Source organism: Argentina silus (genome assembly GCF_951799395.1).
Source record: "Argentina silus genome assembly, chromosome: 12".
NCBI classification, from domain to species: domain Eukaryota; kingdom Metazoa; phylum Chordata; class Actinopteri; order Argentiniformes; family Argentinidae; genus Argentina; species Argentina silus.
The window spans coordinates 12592013-12603151 of NC_139666.1; the positions used below are offsets into that span (position 1 = coordinate 12592013).

General features: G+C 41.1%; 1 protein-coding gene across 1 annotated transcript in view; it reads left to right on the top strand.

The window, feature by feature from the left end:
* The first annotated feature begins 9174 nt into the window (after window positions 1–9174).
* The window catches only part of sox21b (SRY-box transcription factor 21b), a 2333-nt gene continuing 368 nt past the window's right edge, over window positions 9175–11139 (top strand). The window contains exons 1-2 of the mRNA XM_083682481.1: window positions 9175–9417; window positions 9616–11139. The exon at window positions 9616–11139 is cut by the window's right edge and continues 368 nt beyond it. Coding sequence (XP_083538607.1) covers window positions 9638–10369 — 732 coding nt within the window. The 5' untranslated portion in view covers window positions 9175–9417; window positions 9616–9637 and the 3' untranslated portion in view covers window positions 10370–11139. The remainder of the gene's footprint in view (window positions 9418–9615) is intronic.

The following is an 11139-nucleotide window of genomic DNA, read 5'->3' on the forward strand; positions in this document are numbered from 1 at the left end:
TTCCCCGCCGCTGACCAAGCATCAGCCTCCCCGCTCTGATAAATGGGCTTCTTTGAATTGATGGCAGGCTGGAGGAAAAAGAGATAATCCTAGATAATGTGGACACAGTTTTCATTTCTTGTCACCCAATTAAACTGCAATTATCCCAAGTGCAAGAGAGGAGAAAAGTGGAAAGAATGGCCAAAGAATGGAGGACCCAGACTCCCTGGGACTCTTTCTACCAGACACATTAGGCCAGATTTGCTCCATTCGGATAAAAGAGACCCATTCCTCGCACTTGGCAGTGCACAGCAAGTGGCAGACCAGCTGCAACCTGGGGCTTAGAATAGAATGCCTGTACAACGTTTGCGCCATGTCTCAAAGTGCCTGGGAAGAAAAAGACCAAAATGTATACAGGTTGTCTCCTCACTAAAGCAATATGGCATTTGGATGGAGGCTCCTTTGTGTCTTTAGTAGGGCTGAGGACATCAAGGTTTTAGCCCTTAATAGTCCCTGTGGATTTTTTTGTTTTATAATGCAAATGTCCAGGACACATTGTTGTGAGCAACAAAAGTGTGTATTATGAGAAACCTTTGTCATCACAATACACCAAGTGACTGATCAATGTAAGAACCCTGGAGTGGCCTACACAGGGGTTCACAAACCTGCTTACAATCCTGGGGCAAACCCAAATCTGCTTTGACCCTGAGCCTGTGTGCACCTACTGTTCCCTCAAAGAATCAACCCTTTTAAAAGAGAAAGCTTCCTCCTCCAATTGTTTGCCTGCAGATGAATCAGGAGCACATGAAAAACCTCCGCTGGCACAAAATCTAAACAGTAAATTAATGTTCTTTATAATTACTCTTCCTCCTAGTAATTATCACAGGGGACAATTTATGGATCTCCGTATTGATTTGACTTGACCCTCGGCAGAGCAATTTGGACAGCTCAGACACGTTGGGCTCGTACTGTCCGATAGCAAGAACCAACCACAAGCCATGGGGGCATGAAGCTTAGCTCTCTGGGCGTAGCTGTCACAGCCATCCTTAGCCAAGGACATCCCAGGGGACGGCGTTCGGCTCCCAGGCGGGAGGCTGCCCGCCTTTGGTGTGGCCAGCCAGTCAGGGTGTTACTTTGCACGGGTACCGACGTTTGCCTCACATAACAGCAACGGCGGTGAAAAACCAAGAGGAGCGTTGATAATGACCCCCGCGGTAATCCTGACGCAACCGATTACAGCTTTGATGTCTTTGATTTGTGAATGCGCCCATTCCCCGCCGCATTACTACCCCTCCCTCGCAGGCTCTTTGGATAAACATAAGACATAAACAGATTATTTAACTCATTATCTTAACACACAAATACACCCGGCCTCCTTTAGAGTGCTGATAAGTGTGTCGCCCTTCTGCAGTAATATCTAATACTGCTCTCGCGTGTGGTGTTTGCACAGTAAACAGAGCAGTGACAGTAATGTATTGGTGATTATGGAGAGGAGAGAATACTCTGTCAAAATGTAATCAATAATTCCCATAAGTGTCTGGTGTGTGCTGCATGAGTAACGGGCTGATTAAGCAACATGTGAGGGCCCTGTGTGAATGCCACCTCTCCACTGCTGTGTCCATCAAATAATGAGATCACCTGAGACATCCACTGTCACTGCCCCCTCAAACAGGACGTGCTGACAGGACACATGCCCTACCATTGATCACACTGTCATTCAAGCTCAGGCTTTAGTGAAATTGACACACACTTATATCCACGCACGCACGCACGCACGCACGCACGCACACACGCACACACACACACACACACATATATAACGTCAGAAAAATAAACTGTAGCTGTTTTTGTCAACAACCTCTGGCCCTGCTTGTTACAACTCATACCTTAGAAAACACATCACAATCTCAGGAATGGCCACTTGTTTTGTTACTATGGCATGTCAGACACCATTGCTATAATAGGTTTACCTTGAGAGATGTGACATTCAGCTGCAACAATGGGCCATCTGCAGGAACACTGTTATTTCACTCTATTGAAAAGAGGGAGTTTTTTTCTCTCTCAATGACATGGTTATTATCCTGGTCACTTAATCTCCTCAAATAAGATTGATTTCCCCTTTCAAGCAGTGTTAGAGTGCCTCTGTTAGGAGGCATCCAGGCCATGGGAACCATAGTCCGGGTTCCAATGCATACTTACAATTCCTTGATTTGATAGAGGTCACAGTTACTCTGTCTGTTCCCCTGACATACTGATGACCAGACGCACAAAGACTCATTCATTGTTATAACTGAGAAGAGCACAGATACCTCCACAATGCACGCTAGGGAGAGATGGTTAAGTGTGTTTGTGTGTGTGTGTGTGTGTGTGTGTGTGTGTGTGTGTGTGTGTGTGTGTGTGTGTGTGTGTGTGTGTGTGTGTGTGTGTGTGTGTGTGTGTGTGTGTGTGTGTGTGTGTGTGTGTGTGTGTGTGTGTGTGTGTGTGTCATACAAATGTAAGCATACAACGTGAATTATTATTATGAGCATTTAATAGATCTTGACAGACATATGGATGACAATAACTTGTCATTGGGGGTGACCATACAAATTATACACACAATATTTGCCATGTGTCATTAGTACAATGAATTATGTCCAAGTCAAATTCAAACACACAGTGTAATGGGAAATACTGTATGAAACCTACTAAAGTTTCGCACATTCTGGCATTTTTTTAATTTGTACAAATCTATTACATTATCGCTGCTCACTTTGTAAATTGATGAGTCAGAGTTCCATTGCTTTTGAAAATTACCTTGACTTTGGGTCACAAGCACATACAGTACTGTATGCATAGTCAGTATGGCTCTAGTCTTTAAAGTCAACCCATTTACTGAGGTGGTATTGTGACACAGGTCAACACAAGCCAACACAACCATTCAGGCCCAGAAGAACATCAGCGAAAGTATTAATGAAAGTCAAAGGATGAACAATGATAGATGTACCTTCAACCTTTACACAGAAGTGCAGGCATTCTGTCTTGCGGCGCCTTTGAGTATGTGTACAATGTCACAGATGAAAACGGCACTCACTTGCTTTTTCAGAAGGACGAAGGCACAATATAAAGGCCGGAATAGCATGTCACTGCACTGCTACAGGTTCAAGGAGATTGGATCACTTTTTGTGTGCCAAACGGCCTCAATTCTGCCTCCACAAAAAGGGAGAGAGACTAGAAGAGAGAACTGAGAGAGAAGTCTTTGTAAGGCTGAGGGAGAGGGCTGGATGAAAAATTACCTGGGTGCATCGGTTTTCTCTGATCCTGAACTGCAACTATAAATGTATCTGAGAGATGAGCTATCTGTGCCGGGCTGTGCCACAAGCAGCCTTTTTCTTCCCTCTGTCCCAGTGATGAGTTAGCAGGACCTGCAGTGATGAAACTGATAGAGAGGGTGCTATCAGGTGGCATTCGGGGTAATTACAACTCTCTATTTGGGGCTGTGTAGCGATGGCGGGCCGATAAGGGCCAAATAATAAGGAAAAAGGGCCAGCGATAATGCGCTCGCTAAATGGTTGAAAATAGTGTATCGTGGCAAAAGTCATCTCAGTGCCTGGAGGGATACACATATCTCCTTTGGATTTAAACCGTGGATGTGGGAGAATGTGGGTGTTTTAAGCTAAACATATGCCCTGTGGGAGCTGGCAGAAATCAGTGTTGTGAGAATCTGACTTTTGACAATGGGCTTGGAAGGTCGTTCTATAATGATCCAGGAAGTCTGTTTAACTGGCACTGGTTATTTTGTTTGCCTAGAGGTGTGGAGATATCCCTCAATAGAAGATTATGTGCAATGCCCTGACAAGACTTGGTTTAAAGATGAAGGTCTTATCAACCTTGTGGTTTTCCTTGTCCTCCTCTATAGCTTTTCTTGTTCCATAATGTGCATTCGAAGTTTGGCATTATTTGTTATCTGCCAATTCAGGCCCATGAAGATTGAATTGACATGGCATCCCCCATCCCCATCCCCATCCCCATCCCCCCCCCACAACGCACCCATCCACCCAACCACCCACGCATACACGCACGTGCATGCGTACACACACACACACACACACACACACACACACACACACACACACACACACACACACACAGAAACCACTCTACAACAATTCAAACTGGTGCTGGAGCAGGTGTGATGCATACAGTCACGTAAACATGTTGAGGGTTAGGGATTCCATCACCACGGGAGGGACATGACCACTACACTGAATTTAGCATTTTTAACTAATGTGATTTATTTAATGCTCAGCTCTCTGGGAGGATTATTTATGAATTCTGCTTGATATGCATAATATTTAGATTTTGGTGGAGTATATGTGTTGGTTCTTTGCTGAAACAAAGACACTAAAGTCTGCCCTGAGGAGCATTAAAGGCTGTATAATTAGAATAATTACAGAACTGGATAAGTCATTTGGCACTTATTGAATATGTTTTAAGAACACATCATGCAAAATAGGTCACATTGAATTTTTAAACCTCAACAAAATATTAACTTTGCTTGCATTAATTATGTATTTATTCAGGGCTCAATATGACTCATTACAAGTAATGTAGGATACCTTATTGTTGATTTGCCAAACCTATCATTATGTACCCTGACACTTGAGAACATTTACTAGGCATTGTGCAAACACATAAGACATGAGACAAAATGACTTCTAATCTAAATACAAACATCTTTAAATAGTAATCAATTGGATTTTACACAAGACTAAACTGTTTAAGCCATTAGCTCTCTCAAAAGCTGACTACATATGAAGATAAGATACTGAAACAAATAGTATTTAATGGATGACAAATTGACTTTCAATACTGTCTGCCTAAGAAGATCATGCATATAACATCTTCTCCTCTCTGTTTAATTAGATTACATTTAAACTAAACAGCTTTCACTGCTCTACATTTTGTTTCTTTCGAAATGTAAAGCATCTTGTCCTCATTTCTAATAGCTGCTTTTGTCATTGTACCCGAATTCTGAATGTCGGTTTGTAACAATTGGGTTTTATTTCAAGCAAGGATCATGAATAAAATAGGATACAGGCTCAAAACCAGCGAAGCTGTCTTATTTATGGATGAGACAATATTGAGCCTGTATCAGCTTTGGTATCTCAATATAGACACAGATAAACTCTTTAATCAAAACAAATGAAACATTATCGTGGAAATGTGCACTGTTAATTATGGCACATTTATTGATCTTGAAAGCACCTACAGAAACAGAAACAATGGGGATGGGGATGGGTTTAAGAAAATCATACAAGCAAATTAATAAGAGAACATGACGACTACATGGAGTGTAATGGATTTACTTCAAATCTATCTATATCTATCTATATCTATCTATATCTATCTATATCTATCTATATCTATCTATCTATATCTATCTATATCTATCTATATCTATCTATATCTATCTATATCTATCTATCTATATCTATCTATCTATCTATATCTATCTATATCTATCTATATCTATCTATATCTATCTATCTATATCTATCTATATCTATCTATATCTATCTCTATCTCTCATGCAGTCTGTCTGAGAGAAAGGGGGATGATCCAGTGGGGTGGGAGTTAGTACTGTGATCAGACGAGCAGAGAGGATCACATCAGGTACATGATCTTGACCCCTCCTTCCCTTCCTCTCCTCCAAACCTCCCTGATAATGAGCCAACTTTCATCTTGGAGTAAATACACCACAGTCCACCGGTTTGAAGTGGCTACCAGTAGCTGTTGTTGTTTACCCTGCTCAGTTTGTTGTGTAAAAGAAAAGATGTCTGATACCAAGAGGTCAACTCATCTCTTCAAGACAATTTCCTTTTTGAACCTTTCCCCCTCTGCTTTGGAGAATAACAGTAAACAGTGGGTGCAGTTAGAGATGTCCTGATTCTGTAATTATCATTGAAAGGAAAATGGAGAGATAAACGGGACATCCTCTCTGTCTCTTTGTAGATGAGGACTTCTTTATACCAACTGCAGCATCATACGGGTGACTGTCCTCGACAATTCACTCTCTGAAAAAAAAACCCAGTGCTTTCATATAAGAAAGTTATGTGGGGTATAGTGTGGAACAACCAAGCTTGTGTTGTCTTAGAATTCTCTCCTCTTGGGCTTCCATTTCAGGCTATATGGTAGCTAGCACTCTGGGAGTGAACCGTGTGCGATCTTGCCATATGAAATGTCCCCATGCGCTTGTTGTGCTGCTGTCTGGCTGCCATTTGCATGATATTTTTCTTTTCAGCCTTATCAGCAGAGTGCTGTGAGGTGGGAGTGCTGTGCTCCGTCTCAGAGGCTGGACCCAGGCTTTATCACCAGGTAATTCTCCCACTCTCACTAGCTCATCTTGAATTATTGAAGTGTTATTCCTTCTCTAACCTGGGCCCCCGGAAAAAAGGGAAACACGGAGAATAGGAAAAAACAGTCATGTCATTTGCATCAATTTAGATCTTAATTACATGTGTTTTCTCAAGCTGGGAAATATTGTAGCGTTTCATTAAACGGAAAAGGTAATGCGTCATTAACAATCTGTTACATCAAATAGAGGTAAGGTTCAGGTGATAAAATACTAATTGAATTGAAGGTTTACTCAGCGACTCCTTATCATTTGTAAGAACTATGGGCATTTGCAAGAGAGTCAATCTCCTGTGTACACTATAATCTAGTGGTCATGGTTCAGCAACAGGCTATTATGAGCCACGCTATTATGATTCAGTAATTATACACAATATTAACTGCTGAGTTCAGAATTAAATGTGTTTGCAATGTTTTCCAACAAAATGCAGTAGTGTGGAATGATATTTATGAGAGACTCATGATTATACAGGATGAAAAGCATAACTTTTTGTGCTCAATGGATTGTACATTTGCACACTTAGGCTACTATCTACAGCTGACAAGAACTTTTCCCTTAACTTATTCCTATAATTCGTATTTGCGTGTTTGTGTCATAAAAGGAGATGCTCTTCAGAGTGATTCGCGCGCTTCACTGCTGGAATGTTATCTTAGGCAATGACAAGCCTACAATAGGAGCACACCATAGTGTTGAGAGACGCGGATACTTTCAGTTGAGGTAGCAGCTTGTCTCTCTCAGAAGCGTCAACGCGCGCTTGTCAATCAGCGGCTGGTCCTTTTGAGGCGCATCATTTCCACCTTGTCGTCAGGTTTCCTCTGTCCTGGCTAAGTTGAGACAATAGAGCGGTCTCTCAGTGCCGAGGGCACTATTTCCCCAGTACAATGAAACAACACTAATCTTGCTCGTTAGGCTTATTAAATTTGAAAATGTATATCAGACCAAATAGAGGAGGGAAAACTGCAGCAATTAATGGAGCGACGTGTCCCTTCTAAACAGCGCATCCTATTGAATTCCTTCAATGTCATTCAATCACAGAAGTTTTTTTTTTCAATAATTGTTGGCATGCATCATTTATGGCACATTATCTCAACGTATCGCATCAACCTCTCTTCTTGTATTACTGTCGATTTCAACGCCGTAATGGCTTCTGGTGATGATGATTGGAAGTTCTCATAATCATTGAAATTAATTAAACTATTTAAAGACATTAATGAACTAATAATAAGAATAATAAGAATAAGAATAAGAATACGAATATATGGTAATAATAATAATATTAATAATAATTTATTTATAGAAAATGTATACATACGGGGGAGGGAAAAGGAAGAACAGGAAGGCTCAATTTTTACACTGCACTGTAACAGCTGGTGCCAGAATTTGTGACATAGGTACGGCAGTAAATCATTTAGAAAAAAAGAAGTACAGGCTAAATTCAATTTGGCATTCATTCATAGGCTACAGTATATCAAATTAAACGCACGGACTATAAATCGGCATTGTCAATTGTTTGATGCTGCCTTCTTTTTTACTTTTTTCATTTTAATAATTATGCACACAGAAGAGAAGGTGCGGGAACAAACCACTTAAACATACAATTTACTCAACGAGTCTTTCAGATAACTGTAATTGCTTAGTTGAATATTCGACAACCTAATTTCGGTTGTCGATTCGCCGCCCTTGGGAAAGTCCTTTGAAGTGAAAGTGAAAGGGGGAATTCAAGAAAATAATTAATTTCACCAAGCACGATTAGAAACACTCTACCCTCTTTCATATTTAGGCATATTTATGACAAATGCTTTTGCACAATATCACAAAATTAAAGAAGACATTCTTTACCTCGTTATCTTGCGTCTAGACGTGTAACATTTCTGTAGTTGCAGTGCCACCCATGGAGCAGGGCAGGGGACAGGGATTGACACTTACGAGTAGAGTAGATGTCAAAGCCAGTGCAGAGCATAACAGATATTTTTGTTCGTATATATCATATGAAGACGTATACAATGACAATAGAGAACATATAAAGAGAGAGAGAGAGAGAGAGAGAGAGAGAGAGAGAGAGAGAGAGAGAGAGAGAGAGAGAGAGAGAAAGAGAGAGCGCGCATCCGTGTTTCCATAAGTTATTTGAATGTTAGCATGCTTTCCCCCCTACTCAGTACAGGCCTAATAATGATGGTGATCCTCTTTAAAATAAACTTTTGGCTGTAGAAAATCGTGGTCTGATGTGAAATCAAAACTTATATGTCTTCCCAAGCTGCTGAAGCTGAAATACTATGAAAGCTGTCCGGTCAAAACTATACCAAAATGCACATGCCAGACTTTTCCAAATTCATCTCAATCAAATGAAAATCCATCCATTTGATATCAGGTCTTTATTTAGCCCAGTTTTCACTTTTTACTAAACAATCTTTATAGCTATTCAGTCCTGTAGCCCCTGAGTCTGTAATTAATGTGGAACTATAACCTCTAATATATTATTATATGTTACAATACTAATGGGCCTTATTGTAGCCTAATTTATAATATTCTACAGCCTAATGATGATAATACATTCTTTATAATCCTTATTATATACTTCAAAGTCCCATGATTAACTTGATCACTCTGAAGAACTCATTATCGAACCATGCATTAGGATAGCCAAGTGCATGGTGATGCGTTTTTCCTCTGTGTCCCCGGTCCCCCGCGCGCTCAGGGTGGGATTAAAAGAGCGCTCAGTCTGTGTCAGATGTACTGCGCATGCTCTGAGGCACTTTCACTACCTGCTTCAGAAATCCTTATTTCACATGGGGCAGCCCGGAGTTATCAACCATTTGCGTAAACGCTGGATTCAAGTGCTGAGTGGCGGCGAACAGTCTCTGGTGATAGGAGAAAAACAAGATAAGAACCGCAGTGGAAGACGTATTGCCTTCTGTCTTTTATGCTTGTCCTCATCGGATATCACCATGAATCAGAAAACCTAACTTTTATAGAATCAGGACGCAGCTGCATACTCTTTTCCACACGGATACCTTACATCGGTGGGATGAAGAACTGAGATTTAAGTAAGTAGCCTATACCTTAAAGAAACTGTATTTATAATAATAAATTATCTCATTGTTATCATGCACAGATATGAGTTTAACAGAATTACACAAGGAATTATAACTTTTACCGAGTGTATTATCGAAGGTCAGTGTTGGCAGTATATACCTTTTTCGACAGACACTTAACATATTGTCTATGGATATTTATCTTTTCAGACCAAAAGTGCTTTGTACCAACATGTCGAAACCAATGGATCACGTAAAACGCCCGATGAATGCTTTCATGGTTTGGTCCAGAGCACAGAGAAGAAAAATGGCTCAGGAGAACCCAAAAATGCACAACTCCGAGATCAGCAAGAGATTGGGAGCGGAGTGGAAACTTCTCACCGAGTCAGAGAAAAGGCCATTCATTGACGAGGCTAAACGACTGAGAGCCATGCACATGAAGGAACACCCAGACTATAAATACAGACCTAGGCGGAAGCCAAAGACTCTAATGAAAAAAGACAAGTTTGCTTTCCCAGTGCCCTACAATCTTGGGGAGCATGAGGCGCTCAAAGTGAGCGGTGTATCTAGTGCGGCACTTTCCGAGTCCTTTTTAGGAAACCACGACAAAGCAGCAGCCGCGGCGGCCGCAGCGGCGAGGGTATTCTTCAACCCGTCCATGTCCACGAACCCATATTCATTTTTTGACCTCGGAGCGAAGATGTCAGAGCTTTCCCAACCATCCTTTCCTTACGGTATGGGGTACCATGGCGCAACGGCTTTCTCTGGAACAGGCACTGTCGGAGGTGGAACACACACCCACACTCACTCACATCCATCCCCGGGAAACCCAGGCTACATGATCCCTTGTAACTGTACGGGCTGGCCCTCAGCGGGACTCCAGCCACCGTTAGCCTACATCCTGCTCCCTGGAATGGGCAAACCTCAACTTGAACCATACTCTGCATATGCAGCGGCATTATGATAGCCTACTTTGGACTTAGGAGAAGTTTAAATGTGAAAAGAAAATATCCATGCAAGAGTTTATTATGCATGCACAAATCTGTACATGTGATGAAGTGCTCGTCGTCTCAGATATCACATGTGTATGTATATTGATTAATGCCTTTATCTAAGGTAATACTTATTTAGAGAACTCTCTAAACTAATACTTAGCCATCACCTGGCAGATCCCAGAGGGGAAGAACAAAATGATGGCAGAAATGCAGGGGGAAAGGGTAGGAGACAGGTTTTCCCTTGTCAATGTGAATACTCATTTGAAAGGTACCATATTTGATTTGTATCTGTTGCAAATGCACCTGCTTGACTGACCTGTTGGAATCAAGTAGGCCTAGTTGACTGCGTTCAACAACGAATCAGATATACATAGGCCTAAATTGATCATCATGCTTTTCATATTTTCAGATAATTCAATATTGTTTAAGAAGTCTAATCACTGGCTAATGTGTGATTTATACCGTTGATCAAGAAGGTTTGCTAATTTCTCATGCACCTGGCTACACTCATGTTGAATTGTTGATCACTTATTGCAATCAGAATTACATACGCCTGTAAATGTGTACAGATAAATGATGCTAATAGTTCATTTGCCATTAGGCTAGTGCTTGAGATAGGGCCTGGAATTGACTGGGTTGTTTCACTAGAAATCCGGTGTATATTTTGAGTTTCTATAAACTCTGTTTTATAGATGTCTGTAATATTTATTGTTTAGTGGAATCATTATGGTGACCCAGT